Genomic DNA, 24835 nt, shown 5'->3' on the forward strand with positions numbered 1-24835 from the left:
TCCTCTCTGGGGTCAGGGGTCAGCTGATGACATAATGCACCAGACCAGGGGCTCGCTTGGCAGCCTTGTGTCGGCGACTAGGCGAGGTACAGTAAGATTGCTCTGGGTTGGTTGACAGAAAGACCAGAGATGTTGTTCCAGAACCTCACTCTCTAAGATGCTAGGCTACATATGATGATGGCGGTTGCCTGAGCAACAAGCTACTGGACGTAGGATCTAGCTGGTGTAATATAGAGAGGTCTGACTACACTGGAAGACAGAAATGTACGCACAGCTAGGTGCTCTGATGACACAGACGTAGTCATCCAAAGAAGAGCAATAAGATCCTCACATGTAGAGCCAATAAAGAGGTCAGGTTATGTTTGTCCGCCTCGCTAAAATAGCCTCATTAATAAACAGGGGATAATGAGTATGGGAGATGACGATAATTGGCAGTTTCCAGTTGCTATCTAACTAGAGTACATGGAGCTATCATGGAAAGACCACAGAAGAACTGGGAATACCCACAGGCATGTCAGCCACTTGATCCCCTTTTGGAAGACCTAGTTTAGTTAGTTAACCAGTCATCCAATGATTCAACCAGCTACTGTCAACATACTGTTAACCTTTAATAATGTTTACATTCTGTATGTTGCTTGACTGTTTTTCTTCCCTTCTTCTTCTTCACCCATGCCGTCCCCTCCACTGGCATAGCAACTCACTTAAATACAGTCATTTGCCAGCATGAACCAATGAGCACCACACAATCACGGACTACATCCATCTGTAATAACACCTTCCTCATAATTGAGCCTAGTGCACCACTGTTGACCAGAGATGAATGGATCTATTTGGGAATAAGGTGTAATTTGGGACCAGGAACACCATGGGGATTGGTTTGTTAGGTTGGTTATGTTCCTCACGCGAACATTCCTCTGGACTGCAGCCCAGTGGTATCTATACTGACACAAGCTCCCCTGTCATCAAGTCTGTCACCAACTCACGGTTGTGCATACCGTAATAACACAACACAATCATCTAACCATGTTCCTCCAATATACGCATGTCCAACATACATACCTACTGTATCTCCAACATAACTGATCCATGCAACACAATCTATAAATTAGAGCTGGGTGATATGGACAAAAATCCCTATCGTGATAAATTACCTGAATTCATGCGCTAACGATAAATAGAATGATACGTTTATAACATGAATGTGAACCACAGTTTATAACATGAATGTGCACCACAGTTTATAACATGAATGTGCACTACAGTTTATAACATGAATGTGCACCACAGTTTATAACATGAATGTGCACCACAGTTCATAACATGAATGTGCACCACAGTTTATAACATGAATGTGCACCACAGTTTATAACATGAATGTGCACTACAGTTTATAACATGAATGTGCACCACAGTTTATAACATGAATGTGCACCACAGTTCATAACATGAATGTGCACCACAGTTTATAACATGAATGTGCACCACAGTTTATAACATGAATGTGCACCACAGTTTATAACATGAATGTGCACCACAGTTTATAACATGAATGTGCACCACAGTTTATAACATGAATGTGCACTACAGTTTATAACATGAATGTGCACCACAGTTTATAACATGAATGTGCACCACAGTTCATAACATGAATGTGCACCACAGTTTATAACATGAATGTGCACCACAGTTTATAACATTAATGTGCACCACAGTTTATAACATGAATGTGCACCACAGTTCATAACATGAATGTGCACCACAGTTTATAACATGAATGTGCACCACAGTTTATAACATGAATGTGCACCACAGTTTATAACATGAATGTGCACCACAGTTTATAACATGAATGTGCACCATAGTTTATAACATTAATGTGAACCACAGTTTATTACATTAATGTGCACCACAGTTTATAACATGAATGTGCACCACAGTTTATAACATGAATGTGCGCCACAGTTTATAACGTTAATTAATGTGCACCACAGTTTATAACGTTAATTAATGTGCACCACAGTTTATAACGTTAATTAATGTGCACCACAGTTTATAACATGAATGTGCACCACAGTTTATAACGTTAATTAATGTGCACCACAGTTTATAACGTTAATTAATGTGCACCACAGTTTATAACATTAATTAATGTGCACCACAGTTTATAACATTCATGTGCACCACAGTTTATAACACTAATGTGCACCACAGTTTATAACATTAATGTGCACCACAGTTTATAACATTCATGTGCAGCACAGTTTATAACATTCATGTGCACCACAGTTTATAACACTAATGTGCACCACAGTTTATAACATTCATGTGCACCACAGTTTATAACATTCATGTGCAGCACAGTTTATAACATTCATGTGCACCACAGTTTATAACACTAATGTGCACCACAGTTTATAACATTAATGTGCACCACAGTTTATAACATTCATGTGCACCACAGTTTATAACATTCATGTGCACCACAGTTTATAACATGAACGCACACCACAGTTTATAACATGAACGTGCACCACAGTTTATAACATGAATGTGCACCACAGTTAATAACATGAATGTGCACCACAGTTTATAACATGAATGTGCACCACAGTTTATAACATGAATGTGCACCACAGTTTACAACTATGATCCTTTAAACTACTACTACTAGTTTGATGGTTGTCCCATTAACAATCACCCATATTAGCAAACTTATTTCATTTCAAACTTCAATCAATCAATCAAATGTATTTATAAAGCCCTTCTTACATCAGCTGATGTCATAAAGTGCTGTACAGAAACCCAGCCCAAAACCCCAAACAACAAGCAATGCCGGTGTAGAAGCACGTGTAGAACTTCACATTTCTCTGGTATAGGATACATATCGTAATGAACGATAACAACAAAATGCCTGCGATAAGTGATCGGTGTGGATCATTTTGGGTTTATCGTCCCAGCTCTGCTATAAGTATAGGTAACATCATCTAGAAGCAAGGGGGACTGCTACCCATGGCACGGCATGCACCCCTCAAACCACTTCTCATTCTCTTATACCATTTCAGTGCTGTGACATGCACACTACTGTTTGTACACATACACAGGGGCACACATTGATAACACACACACGTACACACACCATATGCAGACACAGTTGAAGCAGAGCCACTACCAGGGACACATGTTATAGATCTGCCTCCTATACCTCGTTCTCAATCAACAACAGCTCACAGACCGTCACACACAGAGACCCACAAACACGACACACACACACATTCTGCAGATGAGAGAAGCAGCAATTATCAGACAGTTGTGTCGGTACTGTGTTGCTACTGAAGGCAGACGTACAGACACGTAAAGGAGAGAGAGAGGAGAGTGATTCATGTACATGGAGACACAGCTAGGCTGTAACGTTACTGCTAATGTACCGGGCTGTGCATGCGTCTCTCCTTCCTCACTACACACACACACACACACACACACACACACACACACACACACACACACACACACACACACACACACACACACACACACACACACACACACACACACACACACACACACACACACACACACACACACAGACACGGACGCACACACGGACGCACGTACAAGCTCATGCATTGCAACACATCCCATCTGTCTATCGATTAGTCTTCCTAAACACTCCAGTCTACCATCCATGTCCACATGCATGCTCCTCTCTCTCTCTCTCTCCCTCCCTGCCTCCCTCCCTCCCTGCCTCCCTCCCTCCCTCCCACCATCCCTCTATCCTCCAGCCCTGCGACCAGTGAGAAATCAAAAACAGCCCGTACCTGTAAATGAACCAGACACTCCTATTCATGGGGCCTAGCGACGGCCAGGAAGACGAGAGGGAGAGATCCTCCTCGCCGCATCCCCCCATCGCCATTTCCCCCCCCTCCTCCTCCTCCTTCTCGTCTTTCAGCGAGAGAGCAGCGAGTACGAGCCGAGGGAGGGGAGGAGAGGAGGAGAGAGCGATGGAGAGAGAGAGAGCAAGGGCCTAGCTCTCCCAGCCCCTTCATACTTAAGACAGACAGACAGAGAGAGAGAGAGAGAGAGAGAGAGAGAACGAGGGAGCAGGAGAGAGATGGAGATGGTTCACTGTGACTGCGACACAGATAGAGAGAGAGAGAGAGAGAGAGAGAGAGAGAGAGAGAGAGAGAGAGAGATAGGAACAAGAGAGGGAGAAGGAGGGAGTGTGTGAGTGAGAGAGGGTGAGGGAAATGGTTTAGCATAAAAAGGGAGAGAGATATGAGGTAATTTTAAGAGAGGGGAGAAAGAGCGGGCCAAGGGGTGATCGGGTTTGTTTGCTGAGTATGTAACTATTTCATACACCAACAGAATATAAAGAGAAAAGAGACACAGACGCGCACACACATACACACACTCAAACATTCACATACTGTACACACAAAACACATTTCTTTCTCTATTTCCCCTTTCTTCTACCTCTGTATATATCTCTCAGTGGTATTCACTGAGTCTGTCTATCACTGATTTCCACCTCAGTTATGATTCACCATTCACAAGAACGGATGCATTTTGGATGAGTTAAGGCCATGTTCTGTTTGACTCCTCTCCCTTGCCGTAACTCACTCGAGATAGGGAGATACTGTATAACGCACTGACTGTTGCTCTGAACTGCTGAGGCTTGCATCCTGCCATCACAATCACAATGTTTTTCACAACTCATATATATATATATAGGCCATTATGATCATTATGATAGATGATTCATCTATTATCAAATTCACATAGAAATGTCTTCTTTGGAAGCAAGTCTAAGAAGCAGTAGATGTGTTCTATGTGCGCTATTTGTATGCTTCCCGTTCTTAAGTTTCGTTTTTGCATCTTTTACTTCGAACAGCTGAAAATACAGTATTTGGGGTTATTGAAAATATATTTCACAGCGGTTTAGATGGTACAATGATTCTCTACACTATGCATTGCTTGTTTTGTCACATGAACTAAAATTAGGAGAACTATTAGAATTTTAACAACCAGGAAATGACAGAGAGATTTCTGCATATTGCACCTTTAATAAACCAAATATAGACAACACGTGAATTCTATATTCTCTCTCTCTTTTTCCCATATCCTACCTCTTTTCACCACCTGTCAACCTATGTCTTTCTCCCATCTCACGTCTCTACCATTTCCCCATTTCTGTAATCTCTGCACTTGTTTTGTCCTACCCCTCTTCCGTCCTCTCTACTTCAATGACCCTACATGCCCTTAAATCACTCTTAACATCTCCCCTTCCCCCATGGCCTTTAATCAATACACACACATGTACACTGTCCCCTCCCCTCTCCTCCTCTTTCCTCTCTCACATTGTCTGTAAACAAAGCAGAGCGCATGAATGAAAAGAGGAGAGCGAGGCAGGGAAACGAGAGGAAGAAGACGCATCAAGACAGACAGGAAGAAGAAGAGAGATTCAGCTGGGGATGAGCAGCAGAAGGAAGAGAGAATTAGAGCGAGAGAGATTCTCTTTAAAAAGGCACTCACATCATCTCTGTCAGTGCTTCGCTCGATGTATGTCGATGTTGTCTTCTGTCGCCTTTCCCTCCCTCCCTCCCTCTCTGCCTCCCTGTCTCTCGCTCAATCTCCCCCTCTCTCTCCCCCTACCTCTCTCTGGTGCCATTCTGCCTTCACTGCCTATTGCTGTTCTTCTCCTCTCTCTCCTTCCCTCCCTCTCTTTTTGTTTCTCTCTCTGCATGTTAAGCTATACTGCTGTGAATTTAGTGTATGGCCGCGCGCGCATGTGTGTGTGTGTGTGTGTGTGTGTGTGTGTGTGTGTGTGTGTGAGGGAGGGAGAGAGAAAAAGAGAGGGAGAGAGGGAGAGAATGAGAGAGAGAGGCAGAGAGTGAGAGAAAGAGAGGGAGAGAGAGAGAAAGAGAGAGAGAGGGAGAGAGGGAGAAAGAGTACAAGGAGGAGGGGGCAAGAGAGTGAATGTTGGCAGGTGTTTGGTCATGTTAGTGTGTGTGACTCATGTGTGAGTGGTCATGTGTGTGTGGTCATGTGTGTGTGACTCATGTGTGTGTGGTCATGTGTGTAACTCATGTGTGTGTGGTCATGTGTGTATGAGTGTATGTGTTCATGAGTGTTCACCTATAATGTAAAACATGTACAATGTGCACCAGAATGTGATTTGAAAGCACCTCTTGTGATGGAGGGCAATAATCCACTCTTCTCTAGAATGTGTGTGTGCTTCCTTGTCCCTATTTCACAGACCGCTGCCCCAGAACAGTTGTCATGTGTGTTACTAGGGGAATTCACTGCCATGGGCTCTGAGACACAGGGAGAGAGGGGGCACGGAGGAGGGAGGCTTATTTGGATGGAGGAAGGAAGGAAGGAAGGAAGGAAGGAAGGAAGGAAGGAAGGAAGGAAGGAAGGAAGGAAGGAAGGAAGGAAGGAAGGAAGGAAGGAAGGAAGGAAGGAAGGAAGGAAGGAAGGAAGGAAGGAAGGAAGGAAGGAAGGAAGGAACAAGTAAAAGAGTAAAGAAGGGAGGATAAGGACAAATAGGGAGGAATGGATTGATAAAGATGGACACTAGGGGTGAAAATGTATAGAGAGAGAACATCTCTCCTCTTCCTCTAATCCTTGTTAATATAATCGCTGTGCCACAATATCAATTTAAGCCATTCATTTAGCTGACTGCCGTCTCGACCGAGCCTTGTTAAACTGTCACAGCTAGTCAGAGCAGTAAAAGCCTGCTTCATTAGACAGATCAGGAGGTGTACAAGATCTCTTACTGTCAATATAAAAACATCTTCCATCTAAAAGCGGATTGAAAGGTGATGAGGTGAAAGTGGGAGAGAAAGGGGGGTTGTTCATTCATGTCTATTTCCTCTCCTGCGTTCTCTCTCCCTTTTCTCTTCTTCGTCTAATTCTACATACTGTAGAATCTCTCCTTCTCTTCACCTCCTTTCTTGCTCTGTTCATCCCTCTCTCCCTTCAGAGTGCCCTTCACTGTCTGTTCTCCAGATGGAAACACCACAGGGGAGGGAGGGTGATGAAGAGAAAATTAAAAAGTACAGGGGGGTGAGTAAAACGGTGATGAATAAAAATAAAGGGAGAGAGAGAGAGAGAGAGAGAGAGAGAGAGAGAGAGGTGGAAGGGGTGACAAAGCCAAATATAGAGGAGTGGAAAAAAGCAGGGGAATAGGTAAGATGGATCCACACTAGTGCTCTGATAAAAACAGACTTAGCAGTGAGTTAGCAGTGAGTTAGCAGTGAGTTAGCAGTGTTAGCAGTTAGTTAGCAGTGAGTTAGCAGTGTTAGCAGTGAGTTAGCAGTGAGTTAGCAGTGTTAGCAGTGAGTTAGCAGTGAGTTAGCAGTGTTAGCAGTGAGTTAGCAGTGAGTTAGCAGTGTTAGCAGTGAGTTAGCAGGGAGTTAGCAGTGAGTTAGCAGTGAGCAGCCAGCCAGCCACAGACTGACTAAACAACCTGGAGTTTTATATCGTATGAGAACATTTGTTTAAATATCCCTGATGTGGGTGTATAAACGTTTGTGTGAGTTTCCATGTAGGTGTCAGTCGCTTGGTAGAGCACGTAAGTCTAAATGAAATTATGCAAAATAATGAATGCTTTTGTTGTGTGCGCACTTGTGTTTGTGTGTGTTTGTGTTGTCTGTGATAGCGAGCGGGCAGGGAGAAGGATTATCTGTAAATAATACATGTGATTTATAATGTGTTTATTTCTTTATAAATAATTCTCTCTTCATACAGTCCAAGTCCAGGACCGTTAAATTGGTTTGCCTCATAACAGAGCCTCTCTGAGCCGCCACGCAAAAACATGACATTAAAGAGAAGGACATTACATCACTAGGTGTTAATGAGAGGAGTTACACTCCAAAGTATCAACGTAGCATTCTGGAAGTCAACAACAACAACAACGACAACATAATCAACAAGCACATCAGTAGAGGACACGTCGATGACAGTCTACAGAAGTTCAGATATCAGACCAGTACTGTATGTAACTTCAGATATCAGACCAGTACTGTATGTAACTTCAGATATCAGACCAGTACTGTATGTAACTTCAGATATCAGACCAGTACTGTATGTAACTTCAGATATCAGACCAGTACTGTATGTGACTTCAGATATCAGACCAGTACTGTATGTAACTTCAGATATCAGACCAGTACTGTATGTGACTTCAGATATCAGACTAGTACTGTATGTAACTTCAGATATCAGACCAGTACTGTATGTAACTTCAGATATCAGACCAGTACTGTATGTAACTTCATATATCAGACCAGTACTGTATGTAACTTCAGATATCTGACCAGTACTGTATGTAACTTCAGATATCTGACCAGTACTGTATGTAACTTCAGATATCAGACCAGTACTGTATGTAACTTCAGATATCAGACCAGTACTGTATGTAACTTCAGATATCAGACCAGTACTGTATGTGACTTCAGATATCAGACTAGTACTGTATGTAACTTCAGATATCAGACCAGTACTGTATGTAACTTCAGATATCAGACCAGTACTGTATGTAACTTCATATATCAGACCAGTACTGTATGTAACTTCAGATATCTGACCAGTACTGTATGTAACTTCAGATATCTGACCAGTACTGTATGTAACTTCAGATATCAGACCAGTACTGTATGTAACTTCAGATATCAGACCAGTACTGTATGTAACTTCAGATATCAGACCAGTACTGTATGTGACTTCAGATATCAGACTAGTACTGTATGTAACTTCAGATATCAGACCAGTACTGTATGTAACTTCAGATATCAGACCAGTACTGTATGTAACTTCATATATCAGACCAGTACTGTATGTAACTTCAGATATCTGACCAGTACTGTATGTAACTTCAGATATCTGACCAGTACTGTATGTAACTTCAGATATCAGACCAGTACTGTATGTAACTTCACATATCTGACCAGTACTGTATGTAACTTCAGATATCAGACCAGTACTGTATGTAACTTCAGATATCTGACCAGTACTGTATGTAACTTCAGATATCAGACCAGTACTGTATGTAACTTCAGATATCTGACCAGTACTGTATGTAACTTCAGATATCTGACCAGTACTGTATGTAACTTCAGATATCTGACCAGTACTGTATGTAACTTCAGATATCTGACCAGTACTGTATGTAACTTCAGATAGTCCCCAACACTGTCCAACCCATAACAGATCAATTACAGCCCAGCTTACATCACAGAAGATCACCCAATCACAATCCATCGCACAGTAGATCACCCAATCACAATCCATCGCACAGTAGATCACCCAATCACAATCCATGGCACAGTAGATCACCCAATCACAATCCATCGCACAGTAGATCACCCAATCACAATCCATGGCACAGTAGATCACCCAATCACAATCCATCGCACAGTAGATCACCCAATCACAATCCATGGCACAGTAGATCACCCTATCACAATCCATCGCACAGTAGATCACCCAATCACAATCCATCGCACAGTAGATCACCCAATCATAGTCTCTAGTGGATCACTTCCACACATACAACACAGGTGAGGTTAATATACAGTATATTACCCATAGTTCCAAACACAAGTTGACACAGTACTGTAGATCACTCTAACAAAGCCCATCTACCCAACTCACTCCAACATATCCCAAGCATATCCATGGCAAGATCACTCAACTCACTGACATCCAGGTAGACCTCTGAGTATGACACAGTGTAGAGAAAGAGAAAGTCTCCCCATCCTTACCTGGGAGCGTCGAAGCTGTCGTAGGAGCCCACGGTGTAATGCCGGAACAGTCTCTTGGCTTTCTCACTGCGGCTCTCTAAAACACACGACCACAGTGTTATCAGCATGATGGCTGCCTGCATGCCTGCCTGCCACACTGACCAACACTGTCACTACAGTCACACGCTGCTGTTAGACTACAGCCTGAACCTCGACAGTAAACGTCTCTCTATTGAGTCTCTACATACAGTCAAACCAGCTGTGTTTACCACTGCAGCCTAAGGCCTTAGTGGTGGGCAGACACCACTACTACGACTAGTGTAGGACCTTCCTTCCCTGTCAACCCACACCTTGCTTCTGCTGCTCTAATCATTCTGAGTCTAGAGTGGTATTTCCCCAGTGTTACAACCTAACTACAGACCTCCTGCTAAATGTGTTGTTTTTTATGCCTGTGTGTCTGTGTGTAGCAGCCAGCGCTGCCGAGTGTGGAAGTGTGTGTGTGTTTTTCTGACCAATGAGAGGGGAGAGAGAGAGGCACGCTGTGTATGTCTGCAGGTGTGTGATCAGGGCCTCACCTGAGCGGTTGTCCTGGCTACGGACTGCCACTTCCTCTACGCAGTCTGAGGGGAACCAGCCGGTCCGTCCCTTAACCGTGCCCTCCCAGAACCCTCCCTCGCCCACACTCAGCACTGCATGAGGGGACAGGACAGGGCGTCGCGCGTCAGAGCAATTACCTCACACAGTCAGTATACACAAACAAGGACAAGGAAATAGCCACAACATGTAAACACACACAGAGGAATGTAAACACACACAAACGGGCATGCAAACCTCTCTAGGTACTCACCAAGACATACATACCTGGAAACACCTTAGACTCACTCACAGACACACACATATTCATACCTGCAGACATTGAAGACAAGGACATACAAGGAGCTTACACTCTCATTAAGACAGGTAGACTACATCCACTAGACAGACTCATACATACACCACTCACATCAGCAGACAGAAACCTAGCCTGGGTATCAGCATGAACATTTCATCTCCTGGGCAAATGTATCAGGCTGGCACCCAGGCTAGAAAACACTTTGAATTCACATGAAAAAACACCCAGCCAGACAGTCACACAGCCATTCTCTGACACAGACACACTAAACACACACACCTTTGACTTTGTCTCCCTTGCTGATGCTAATCTCTCTGTCTCCCTGGGCGGAGTGGGAGCGCGTGGCCACAAACACACGTCCTGGGACGGCGCTGTAGAGACGCCTCCGCTGGCCCCCTGCTGCTGTAACCGTATTGCTGCTGACAGACCCCGCCCTGGCCAGAGGGGGGCAGCGTTCAGCATACAGCACATACATTACAGTACACAACCAATATTTACATTTTACATTTTAGTCATTTTAGCAGACGCTCTTATCCAGAGCGACTTACAGTAGTGAATGCATACATTTCATAAATTTTTTCTCCGTACTGGTCCAACTCAGTGGTCTTGTGGTTAGTGTCTGCCTTCACGCTACAGAAACAGGAGATAGGCTCCTGCCCAATGGGCCGTTCTGGCTCGGACAAGGCTTACACTATACACAACCCTCATGCACAGTGGACCCAATCCTAACTTGAGGTCTGCATGGCTAATTTGGACTTTTGTGAAAACCATCTATTGATGGGAGATTTGTGTGCAAATTATTAATACAGATTTCAAGTTTGGATTGGGTGCCATGTTAGAGTCACAGCAGTGAGGGACAACTGACTCTGCTGTAGATGGAGAGAGAGCATGCTATAATGGAACTACACATCAACGGTTCTATCAGAACCATAGTCAGTCTTACCCTCCTGCTCCTCCTCCTGCTCCTCCTCCTGCTCCCCCTCCTTCTCCTCCCCCTCCGCTTCCTCCCTGCCTCCGACTCTGCCGACTCCTGTCCTCCTTTTCCCCTGCTCTCCCTCGGGACGGGGAGCGAGTCCGCGCCCCACGGGGACTACTGGAGCTCCGCATGGTACCTGAATGCTTATAGCCCTGAGAGAGCGAGAGAGAGAGAGACACAGAGAGAGAGACACAGAGAGAGAGAGAGAGAGAAAGAGATTAAGGGGAAACACCGGTTCAGTGGTCTGTACTACAGTATATTGGTGTTGTACTACAGTATATTGGTGATGTACTACAGTATAATGGTGTTGTACTACAGTATATTGGTGTTGTACTACAGTATATTGGTGTTGTACTACAGTATATTGGTGATGTACTACAGTATATTGGTGTTGTACTACAGTATATTGGTGTTGTACTACAGTATATTGGTGATGTACTACAGTATATTGGTGTTGTACTACAGTATATTGGTGTTGTACTACAGTATATTGGTGATGTACTACAGTATATTGGTGATGTACTACAGTATATTGGTGTTGTATTACAGTATATTGGTGATGTACTACAGTATATTGGTGATGTACTACAGTATATTGGTGATGTACTACAGTCTATTGGTGATATACTACAGTCTATTGGTGTTGTACTACAGTATATTGGTGATGTACTACAGTATATTGGTGATGTACTACAGTATATTGGTGATGTACTACAGTATATTGGTGATGTACTACAGTATATTGGTGTTGTACTACAGTATATTGGTGATGTACTACAGGATATTGGTGATGTACTACAGTATGTTGCTGCGTCCCCTCTGACTTCAAAATGGCCCAAGTCGCTCCCCTCCTCAAGAAACCAACTCTCGACTCATCTGACGTCAGAAGCATCCCTTCTTTCCTTTCTTTCCAAAACACTTGAGCATGCTGTTTCTGATCAACCCTCTCGTTATCTCTTTCAGGACGATCTTCTTGACCCTAACCAGTCAGGCTTCAAGATGGGTCACTCAACCGAGACTGCTCTTCTCTGTGTCACGGAGGCTCTCCGCACTGCCAAAGCTGACTCTGTCCCCTCTGTTCTCATCCTCCTAGATCTATCCACTGCCTTCGACATCAGATCCTCCTCTCCACCCTCTCAGGGCTGGGAGTCTCAGGCTCTGCACACTCTTGGATGCTCAAACCCTACACAGGTCGCTCCTACCAGGTGACATGGAGAGGATCTGTGTCTGCACCACGTACTCCCACTACTGGTGTCCCCCAGGGCACAGTTCTAGGCCCTCTCCTCTTCTCTCTATACACCAAGTCACTCAGCTCCATCATATCATCACATGGTCTCCCCTATCAATGCTATGCGGATGACACTCAACTACTTTCCTCCTTCCCCCCTTCTGACACCCAGGTGGTGACACGCATCTCTGCATGCCTGTCAGATATCTCAACTTGGATGTCGGCTCACCACCTCAAGCTTAACCTCAACAAGACAGAGCTGCTCTTCCTCCTGGGGAAATCCTGTCCGCACTCCATCACGGTATACAACTCCACAGTGTCACCCTCCCAGAGTGCAAAGAACCTTGACGTGACTCTGGACATTCTCTGCCAACATTAAAGCAGTGACTCGCTCCTGCAGGTTCATGCTCTACAACATTACGACCCGACCTCACACAGGAAGAGGAGCAGGTTTTAATCCAGGCACTCTCCCGTCTGGACTACTGCAACTCTCAGTTGGCTGGGCTCCCCGCTTGTGCCATCAAACCACTGCAATTTATCCAGAATGCTGCAGCCTGCCTAGATTTCACCTTCCCAAGTTCTCCCATGTCCCCCCGCTCCTCCGTACACTCCACTGGCTTCCAGTTGAAGCTCGCATCCACTACAAGACCATGGTGCTTACCTACGGAGCAGCAAGAGGAACTGCCCCTCCAAACCTTCAGGCTATGCTCAAACCCTACACCCCAACCCGAGTGCTCCATTCTGCCACCTCAGGTCTCATGGAACCCCTCCCCCTATTCTAGCTCTGACTACTGATAGCTACTTTATTGAGGAAAAATGTATTCTATGTCTGTGATAAAGTATGTGGTTTTCCCACCTAGCTATCTTAAGATGATTGTACTAACTTTAAGTCGCTCTGGATAAGAGCATCTGCTAAATGACTAAAATGTAAATGTAAAAATACACTACAGTATATTGGTGATGTACTACAGTATATTGGTGTTGTACTACAGTATATTGGTGATGACCTACAGTATATTGGTGTTGTACTACAGTATATTGGTGATGTACTACAGTATATTGGTGATGTTCTACAGTATATTAGTGATGTACTACATAGCTACATTACATGATACATGATGTGAAACAGTACAGTAGTTCTCCCAGACTAGGTGTCCAGGTGCTAGGTTCCTTCCTCTACCTGTACAGACACAATGTTGGAGCCTGGTGTATTGGGCAGTGCCATCCAGTCAGGCAGGTTCATACTGTTATCACTGTTGGCACGCAGGAAGGGGTGAGGCTGGGGCAGCGCCAGGGTGCGCGGCGCACTCTCTCGCCTCTGAGGGGCGTATTTGGGAGACTCAAGAAAAGGTACTGAGAGAGTGTGAGAAGGAGAGAGAGAGAGAGAGAGAGAGAGAGATAGAGCGAGAGAGAGAGAAAGAGAAAGAGAGAGAGCGAGAGAGAGAGAGAGAGACAGAGAGGTATAAACTAGGCATATTTAGTTCACTTGCAGCACTCATTCAGATAGCAGGGACAGGAAGTATCCCAGTTTGATTGGCACACATACAAAATAATGTAATAAATATTGTGTGTACACACAACGTTGTTTTTAAAGAAACGTGAATGTAGACCCACTCTCACATACTGTCACATACGTTCATAGAGCATGAACTCCCAGACAGCCACAGGACAGAACGTACCTACATACGTGTCCCGATGGTTTTTGATAATCTCTCCAAGCTCAAAATGTCCGGACATGACAGCCACCTGAAACACACACGCTAGCCGAGTAAGGGACAGTTCTCACAGCACCCTCCACACACACACATCGCGCGCGCACACACACACACACACACACACACACACACACACACACACACACACACACACACACACACACACACACACACACACACACACACACACACACACACACAGTATGCACATATTCCTTGTTTCAGCTGGCCTTTTGTAAGGAGGACAGAGTACGAGAACCCAGCTCAAGGGGTCAGGCAGAATTCTCCCACCTTGGACCCTCGTACACGTCACAGAACAATATCACTAAAACTGGTACATCTCATCCAATAGCATTTTCTGCTTCAGTAACTTCATCACACACAACCCCATCCAAGCAATGTACATACAAATAGATCATTCCATTAGCCCAGTCATGTATTGTATAATCACCTGAAATGGGTTCTGCCCACTGTTATTCTTTGTGTCTTTATTGGCTCCCCTGTAAAGTAGAATTCGTGCACAGCTGTCCTGTATGGACAAAATACATGTCAATCAATTAGCAGCAAATAACTGTAATACTGGATTACAAAACTACAAAGTCATCTTTATTTGATGTTTGTTTATGACACTACTAGAGAGCACTACCTTGTTGTATAAAGCGCAAACGTGCAAGGCAGTGTTTCCTGAGGCATTCTGGGAAGTGGAGTCTGCCCCGTAAAAAAGAAGGTGCTCCAGATGCTGGGCGTTGCCATTCTGACAGGCCTGGGATCAGAGCAGAGTGAGCACAGAGAGGGAGGGAGGGAGGGAGAGAGAAAGAGGTGGGGGGAGAAAGAGAGAGGTGGGGGGACAGAGAGTGCGAAAGGTGGGGAGAGATAGAGAGATGGGGGTAGAGAGAGTGAGAGAGAGAGAGAGAGAGAGGTGGGGAGAAAGAGAGGTGGGGAGAGAGAGATAGAAAGAAAGAGAGAGAGAGAGGGGTGGGGAGAGGGGGATGACAGGCGATCAGAGGTGAAGAAAAGAGAAATGAATGAAGAGGGAGATAGAGATCAAGGAAATAAAGAGTGGAGAAAGAGAGAGGGGGGTTATACATTGTCAAAAAGAGAGAGAAACAGGAACAACACAAACATCAGAAAACAGCGAGAATACACACTTACAGAGCCTCTCACACATAGATACGCACATAGATCCGCACATAGGTACGCACATAGATACACAACGACAATGCTCAACGACAACAGCACAAATACACACAGACATAATGATGAAAGGATGGGAAAAAATTTGAAATGGAGGGGAAGTTAGTACAGTACCTGTGTGTCTCCAGGGTTCTATCTGCTGTCCTCTTCATACCTGAGCTATGGAATGACAGGGAGATGAGAGATGGGCCTCATCATGGTTAGAGGGGTACAGGGGGGTGAGAGACGGGCCTCATCATGGTTAGAGGGGTACAGGGGGTGAGAGACGGGCCTCATCATGGGTTAGAGGGTACAGGGGGTGAGAGACGGGCCTCATCATGGTTAGAGGGGTACAGGGGGGTGAGAGACGGGCCTCATCATGGTTAGAGGGGTACAGGGGGTGAGAGACGGGCCTCATCATGGGTTAGAGGGGTACAGGGGTGAGAGACGGGCCTCATCATGGGTTAGAGGGGTACAGGGGGTGAGAGACGGGCCTCATCATGGGTTAGAGGGGTACAGGGGGTGAGAGACGGGCCTCATCATGGGTTAGAGGGGTACAGGGGGTGAGAGACGGGCCTCATCATGGGTTAGAGGGGTACAGGGGGGTGAGAGACGGGCCTCATCATGGGTTAGAGGGGTACAGGGGGGTGGGAGACGGGCCTCATCATGGGTTAGAGGGGTACAGGGGGGTGAGTAGCAGGAGAGACACATCAGGGTAAGGGAGGCGTACCGTGACATGAATGGATAACATAAATATAGAGATGACATTTACACACTGACATTAACACAAATACACACACACACAAACCTATATACACACAAACACAGTGAAACGCTAATGGACATAGACACTTGAACACAGACTAAACCCCACAGAAAAATACACACACACACAAACACAGACTTACACCTCAACCTACCTGGTGTGTCTCATCCCAGCCGTTCTCGTCCCTCACGGCCAGCTTGGCGCGGTGGTGGAGCAGGGTCTCACAGCAGGAGGTGTCGCCCCCTGTCAGCACAGTGTGGTAGAGCGGAGTCAGCCCCCGCCGGTCCTTATAGTCCGGAGACGCACCCAGAGACAGCAAGGTCTATAGGGACACACCAGGTAGACACACATACATACACTGTTAGAAAGAAGGTGCTATCTACAACCTAAAAGGTTTCTTTGGCTGTTCCCATAGGAGAACCCTCTTAATAACCCTTTTTAGTTCCCTTTCCACAGAGGGTTCTACATGGAACCCAAAAGACTTCTACCTGGAAGCAAAAAGGGTTCTGCTATGGGGACAGCCGAAAAACCTTTTTGGAACCCTTTTTTCTAAGAGTGTATTAAAAGATTAGTTGAATATCACTATAAAATATGTGATATCATTATAAGAACATCATGACTGTATCTCAATACAAGACACTATGCACAGTGGGTCCATACATGCTCCTTTAATCCATAGATGTGAGTGTAAGGAGGTGTGTGTGTGTTTACCAGCAAGGCTGTGTGGCAGTGGCTGCGGACAGCCTTGTGTAGAGGTGTGAGTCCGTCCTTGGACCTGAAATCAAGATGAGCCCCTCCCAGCACCAGCCCCCGTATGGCCTCCCCTCCCCCCGGCTCACACTGCACCGCCAACGTCAGGGGGGTTTCTACAGGGGAGAGACAGAGATGGAGCAATGGAGGGGCTCATATATTTAATCAGACAGCCAGGAGTGGGGCCATGGAGTTATGACATGAACATCACAGCATCATGTCACTCTAGTCTACTGTAGTAGTACAGTATCTCCTATCTGATAGTGGCAGATGTAGAGCTCTCTGCTGCCCCCTGGTGTTGCCAGGTGGAAGTGCACTTCACACTCCCAGCGACAGCAGGCTCTGTTGTGTGAGAGGACTGTTGCAGCACACCCAAAACTGCTAACAGTAGCTGCCTGTCTCCCACCTCGTTATATTATCTGGCTCTTAAAGGAGACTCAAACTAACTGTCTACTTTGCTTATTATAATCCTCTTTAATAAAGTGTTAGATAGATAGAGCTTTGGGTAAGTGTGATTCAGAGTTGGAGAGAGTGTTGGGGGTTTTCAGGTCGAGGTTACAGAGGACAGCCATTAGCCATAGCTCCCACAGCTATCTTGGCTGTTAGCTAATTCAACTTGGATATGAACAGTTTGCTAGCTAGATGACAGGTTGTATGGCTGAAGGGTCTGGAAATGATCTCTAGGATGCTAAAATACAGTGGCCATATGCCCCACAAATGTTATGGGTCACTAAGAAGGATTTGTTAGGGGGTCAAGGTATCAGGGACTACATAGACAGACAGACAGACGGACTAAATGGCTGATTGGTGCTAACTGACTGAGGAGAGGTCACAGGTCACCCTGGCAGCGGACAGCATCTGACAGCGTCTCACCTCCCGTGTCAGGGTCCTGGTAGTTGGGGTCAAGCCCTTTGTCCAAGAACTTGGCCATCTTGTCCACAGAGCCACTTTGGATGTAGTCCATGAACTTCTTCAGACTGGCCTATGAGAGGCATGAGGGGATAGAGAGAGAGATGAGGAGACTGCACTCCTACAAATAAAGCTGCTACCCAGAACCTAAAAGTGTTCTTTGGCTGTCCCCATAGGAGAACCCTTTGAAGAACCTTTTTCGGTTCAAGGGTTCTACCTGGAACCAAAAGGGTTCTACCTGGAACCAAGAAGGGTTCTCCTATAGGAAAAGCCGAAGAACCATTCGGAACACTTTTTTCTAAGAGTGTGCCAGCGCTGCATTCCAGAGAGCAGAGTGGACACATTAATACTAGAGTTGTCTGCCACACAAAGCACAGCACAGATAACAGTGGAGGACACATTAATACTGGAGTTGTCTGCCACACAAAGCACGGCACAGCTAACAGTGGAGGACACATTAATACTGGAGTTGTCTGCCACACAAAGCACAGCACAGATAACAGTGGAGGACACATTAATACTGGAGTTGTCTGCCACACAAAGCACAGCACAGCTAACAGTGGAGGACACATTAATACTGGAGTTGTCTGCCACACAAAGCACGGCACAGATAACAGTGGAGGACACATTAATACTGGAGTTGTCTGCCACACAAAGCACAGCACAGATAACAGTGGAGGACACATTAATACTGGAGTTGTCTGCCACACAAAGCACAGCACAGCTAACAGTGGAGGACACATTAATACTGGAGTTGTCTGCCACACAAAGCACAGCACAGCTAACAGTGGAGGACACATTAATACTGGAGTTGTCTGCCACACAAAGCACAGCACAGCTAACAGTGGAGGACACATTAATACTGGAGTTGTCTGCCACACAAAGCACGGCACAGATAACAGTGGAGGACACATTAATACTGGAGTTGTCTGCCACACAAAGCACAGCACAGCTAACAGTGGAGGACACATTAATACTGGAGTTGTCTGCCACACAAAGCACAGCACAGCTAACAGTGGAGGACACATTAATACTGGAGTTGTCTGCCACACAAAGCACAGCACAGCTAACAGTGGAGGACACATTAATACTGGAGTTGTCTGCCACACAAAGCACAGCACAGCTAACAGTGGAGGACTGCCCCAAGGGCCTGTAACTGCAGACAGACGATGTACAGTCCCACTCACTCACACACACACATGCGTGCACACACACACAGACACACAAGGCGTGTACACACACTGACACGCAAGGAGTGCACACACCCACACACACACGCATAAGTATGCACACACATACACACACACTCCCGCCAACACATACACCTTCATACTGCACCAATGCATGCATGCATACACACACTTACACCCACAACTCACATTGTGCCACACCCTTTGAAACAGACCAGTACCTTAGTGTGCAGTTTAGCCAGCTGTTTCTCATCTAGATTGGTCTGTTTGTACACTCTGGTCTTGTAACGAAACTAGAGAGAGAGAGAAACAGAGAGAGACAGAGAGAACAGAGAGAGAGAGAGAAACAGAGAGAGAGAGAGAACAGAGAGAGAGAGAGAGAGAAACAGAGAGAGAGAGAGAACAGAGAGAGACAGAGAGAGAGAGAGAGAACAGAGAGAGAGAGAGAGAGAAACAGAGAGAGAGAGAGAACAGAGAGAGACAGAGAGAGAGAGAGAACAGAGAGAGAGAGAGAAACAGAGAGAGAGAGAGAACAGAGAGAGAGAGAGACAGAGAGAGAGAGAGAACAGAGAGAGAGAGAGAGAGACAGAGAGAGAGAGAGAGAAACAGAGAGAGACAGAGAGAGAGCGAGAAACAGAGAGAGACAGAGAGAGACAGAGAGAGAGAGAAAACAGAGAGAGAGAGAGAAACAGAGAGACAGAGAGAACAGAGAGAGAGAGAAAACAGAGAGAGAGAGAGAGAGAGAGAGAAACAGAGAGAGACAGAGAGAGACAGAGAGAGAGAGAAAACAGAGAGAGAGAGAGAGAGAGAAACAGAGAGAGACAGAGAGAGAGAGAACAGAGAGAAAGACAGAGAGAGACAGAGGAGAGAGAGAACAGAGAGAGTTAATCCTGACTGGAAGGCCTTTTGTCCTCAATTCTCTCAGCTTTTGGCCTAGATCCACATGATGGAGCCTGCAGATGTATTGCAAAATGATGCTTTATCTAGTTTACCCATAACTTCCCTCTTCCTCTTCCTCCTCTCTCAACGAAAAAAGAAAAAAAAGAAAGAAACGGCACAGGTTTACACTACAGTTTCCAGCCACAGAGTGAGAGTAGCCCACAGAGTAGCCCACAGAGTAGCCCACAGAGTAACCATACAGAGTAACCTTACAGAGTAGCCCACAGAGTAACCATACAGAGTAACCATACAGAGTAACCTTACAGAGTAGCCCACAGAGTAACCATACAGAGTAGCCCACAGAGTAACCATACAGAGTAGCCCACAGAGTAACCATACAGAGTAGCCCACAGAGTAACCATACAGAGTAACCATACAGAGTAACCTTACAGAGTAGCCCACAGAGTAACCATACAGAGTAGCCCACAGAGTAACCATACAGAGTAACCATACAGAGTAACCCACAGAGTAACCATACAGAGTAACCTTACAGAGTAGCCCACAGAGTAACCATACAGAGTAACCCACAGAGTAACCTTACAGAGTAGCCCACAGAGTAACCATACAGAGTAGCCCACAGAGTAACCATACAGAGTAACCATACAGAGTAGCCCACAGAGTAACCATACAGAGTAGCCCACAGAGTAACCATACAGAGTAGCCCACAGAGTAACCATACAGAGTAACCATACAGAGTAGCCCACAGAGTAACCATACAGAGTAGCCCACAGAGTAAGCATACAGAGTAGCCCACAGAGTAACCATACAGAGTAACCCACAGAGTAACCTTACAGAGTAGCCCACAGAGTAACCATACAGAGTAGCCCACAGAGTAACCATACAGAGTAACCATACAGAGTAGCCCACAGAGTAACCATACAGAGTAACCCACAGAGTAACCTTACAGAGTAGCCCACAGAGTAACCATACAGAGTAGCCCACAGAGTAACCATACAGAGTAACCTTACAGAGTAACCTTACAGAGTAACCTTACAGAGTAACCTTACAGAATAACCCACAGAGTAACCATACAGAGTAACCTTACAGAGTAACCTTACAGAGTAACCTTACAGAATAACCCACAGAGTAACCATACAGAGTAACCTTACAGAGTAGCCCACAGAATAACCATACAGAGTAGCCCACAGAGTAACCATACAGAGTAAACCACAGAGTAACCATACAGAGTAGCCCACAGAGTAACCATACAGAGTAGCCCACAGAGTAACCATACAGAGTAGCCCACAGAGTAACCATACAGAGTAGCCCACAGAGTAACCTTACAGAGTAGCCCACAGAGTAACCATACAGAGTAGCCCACAGAGTAACCATACAGAGTAGCCCACAGAGTAACCATACAGAGTAGCCCACAGAGTAACCATACAGAGTAGCCCACAGAGTAACCATACAGAGTAGCCCACAGAGTAACCATACAGAGTAGCCCACAGAGTAACCATACAGAGTAGCCCACAGAGTAACCATACAGAGTAGCCCACAGAGTAACCATACAGAGTAGCCCACAGAGTAACCATACAGAGTAGCCCACAGAGTAACCATACAGAGTAGCCCACAGAGTAACCATACAGAGTAGCCCACAGAGTAACCATACAGAGTAGCCCACAGAGTAACCATACAGAGTAACCCACAGAGTAACCATACAGAGTAACCTTACAGAGTAGCCCACAGAGTAACCATACAGAGTAGCCCACAGAGTAACCATACAGCGTAACCTTACAGAGTAGCCCACAGAGTAACCATACAGAGTAGCCCACAGAGTAACCATACAGAGTAGCCCACAGAGTAACCATACAGAGTAACCTTACAGAGTAGCCCACAGAGTAACCATACAGAGTAGCCAACAGAGTAACCATACAGAGTAACCTTACAGAGTAGCCCACAGAGTAACCATACAGAGTAGCCCACAGAGTAACCATACAGAGTAACCTTACAGAGTAGCCCACAGAGTAACCATACAGAGTAGCCCACAGAGTAACCATACAGAGTAACCCACAGAGTAACCATACAGAGTAGCCCACAGAGTAACCTTACAGAGTAGCCCACAGAGTAACCATACAGAGTAGCCCACAGAGTAACCATACAGAGTAGCCCACAGAGTAACCATACAGAGTAGCCCACAGAGTAACCATACAGAGTAGCCCACAGAGTAACCATACAGAGTAGCCCACAGAGTAACCATACAGAGTAGCCCACAGAGTAACCATACAGAGTAGCCCACAGAGTAACCATACAGAGTAGCCCACAGAGTAACCATACAGAGTAGCCCACAGAGTAACCATACAGAGTAGCCCACAGAGTAACCTTACAGAGTAGCCCACAGAGTAACCATACAGAGTAGCCCACAGAGTAACCTTACAGAGTAGCCCACAGAGTAACCATACAGAGTAGCCCACAGAGTAACCTTACAGAGTAGCCCACAGAGTAACCATACAGAGTAGCCCACAGAGTAACCACAGAGTAGCCCACAGAGTAACCATACAGAGTAGCCCACAGAGTAACCATACAGAGTAGCCCACAGAGTAACCTTACAGAGTAGCCCACAGAGTAACCATACAGAGTAGCCCACAGAGTAACCATACAGAGTAGCCCACAGAGTAACCATACAGAGTAGCCCACAGAGTAACCATACAGAGTAGCCCACAGAGTAACCTTACAGAGTAGCCCACAGAGTAACCATACAGAGTAGCCCACAGAGTAACCTTACAGAGTAACCCACAGAGTAACCTTACAGAGTAGCCCACAGAGTAACCATACAGAATAACCCACAGAGTAACCATACAGAGTAGCCCACAGAGTAACCATACAGAGTAGCCCACAGAGTAACCATACAGAGTAACCCACAGAGTAACCATACAGAGTAACCCACAGAGTAACCATACAGAGTAGCCCACAGAGTAACCTTACAGAGTAGCCCACAGAGTAACCTTACAGAATAGCCCACAGAGTAACCTTACAGAGTAGCCCACAGAGTAACCTTACAGAGTAGCCCACAGAGTAACCTTACAGACTAGCCCACAGAGTAACCTTACAGAATAACCCACAGAGTAACCTTACAGAGTAGCCCACAGAGTAACCATACAGAGTAGCCCACAGAGTAACCTTACAGAGTAACCTTACAGAATAACCCACAGAGTAACCATACAGAGTAGCCCACAGAGTAACCTTACAGAGTGACCTTACAGAATAACCCACAGAGTAACCATACAGAGTAGCCCACAGAGTAACCTTACAGAGTAACCCACAGAGTAGCCCACAGAGTAACCCACAGAGTAACCCACAGAGTAACCTTACAGAGTAACCCACAGAGTGAGAGTAGCCCACAGAGTAACCATACAGAGTAGCCCACAGAGTAACCTTACAGAGTAACCTTACAGAATAACCCACAGAGTAACCATACAGAGTAACCCACAGAGTAACCCACAGAGTAACCTTACAGAGTAACCCACAGAGTGAGAGTAGCCCACAGAGTAACCATACAGAGTAACCCACAGAGTAACCTTACAGAGTAGCCCACAGAGTAACCTTACAGAGTAGCCCACAGAGTAACCTTACAGAGTAGCCCACAGAGTAACCATACAGAGTAACCCACAGAGTAACCTTACAGAGTAGCCCACAGAGTAACCTTACAGAGTAGCCCACAGAGTAACCTTACAGAGTAGCCCACAGAGTAACCTTACAGAGTAACCCACAGAGTAACCTTACAGAGTAGCCCACAGAGTAACCTTACAGAGTAGCCCACAGAGTAACCTTACAGATTAGCCCACAGAGTAACCTTACAGAGTAGCCCACAGAGTAACCATACAGAATAACCCACAGAGTAACCTTACAGAGTAGCCCACAGAGTAACCCACAGAGTAACCTTACAGAGTAACCCACAGAGTAACCTTACAGAGTAGCCCACAGAGTAACCTTACAGAGTAACCCACAGAGTAACCTTACAGAGTAACCCACAGAGTAACCTTACAGAGTAACCCACAGAGTAACCTTACAGAGTAGCCCACAGAGTAACCTTACAGAGTAACCCACAGAGTAACCTTACATAGTAACCCACAGAGTAACCTTACAGAGTAACCCACAGAGTAACCTTACAGAGTAACCCACAGAGTGAGAGCAGCCCACAGAGTAACCTTACAGAGTAACCCACAGAGTAACCTTACAGAATAACCCATAGAGTAACCTTACAGAGTATCCCACAGAGTGAGAGTAGCCCACAGAGTAACCTTACAGAGTAACCCACAGAGTGAGAGTAGCCCACAGAGTGAGAGTAACCTTACAGAGTAACCCACAGAGTGAGAGTAACCTTACAGAGTAACCTTACAGAATAACCCACAGAGTGAGAGTAACCTTACAGAGTAACCTTACAGAGTAACCTTACAGAGTAACCTTACAGAGTAACCCACAGAGTAACCTTACAGAGTAACCCACAGAGTAACCTTACAGAGTAGCCCACAGAGTAACCTTACAGAGTAACCCACAGAGCAACCTTACAGAGTAACCCACAGAGTGAGAGTAGCCCACAGAGTAACCTTACAGAGT

At 45.6% G+C, this 24835-nt stretch overlaps 1 protein-coding gene across 1 annotated transcript in view; it reads right to left on the reverse strand.

Moving 5' to 3' along the window:
• The window catches only part of LOC106593626 (SH3 and multiple ankyrin repeat domains protein 1), a gene marked incomplete at its 3' end in the record, with an annotated part of 86682 nt that overhangs the window by 10782 nt on the left and 51065 nt on the right, over positions 1 to 24835 (reverse strand). The window contains exons 4-17 of the mRNA XM_045716066.1: positions 19564 to 19635; positions 18117 to 18225; positions 17205 to 17359; positions 16648 to 16815; positions 15201 to 15317; positions 15006 to 15083; positions 14519 to 14585; positions 14020 to 14192; positions 11615 to 11763; positions 10915 to 11069; positions 10319 to 10432; positions 9765 to 9840; positions 9427 to 9529; positions 3816 to 4021 (exon numbers count right to left, since the gene is read on the reverse strand). Of these exons, the coding sequence (XP_045572022.1) occupies positions 3816 to 4021; positions 9427 to 9529; positions 9765 to 9840; positions 10319 to 10432; positions 10915 to 11069; positions 11615 to 11763; positions 14020 to 14192; positions 14519 to 14585; positions 15006 to 15083; positions 15201 to 15317; positions 16648 to 16815; positions 17205 to 17359; positions 18117 to 18225; positions 19564 to 19635 (1742 nt within the window). The remainder of the gene's footprint in view (positions 1 to 3815; positions 4022 to 9426; positions 9530 to 9764; positions 9841 to 10318; positions 10433 to 10914; positions 11070 to 11614; positions 11764 to 14019; positions 14193 to 14518; positions 14586 to 15005; positions 15084 to 15200; positions 15318 to 16647; positions 16816 to 17204; positions 17360 to 18116; positions 18226 to 19563; positions 19636 to 24835) is intronic.

This window comes from Salmo salar, chromosome ssa03, assembly GCF_905237065.1.
Source record: "Salmo salar chromosome ssa03, Ssal_v3.1, whole genome shotgun sequence".
In the NCBI taxonomy this organism is placed as follows: Eukaryota; Metazoa; Chordata; class Actinopteri; order Salmoniformes; family Salmonidae; genus Salmo; species Salmo salar.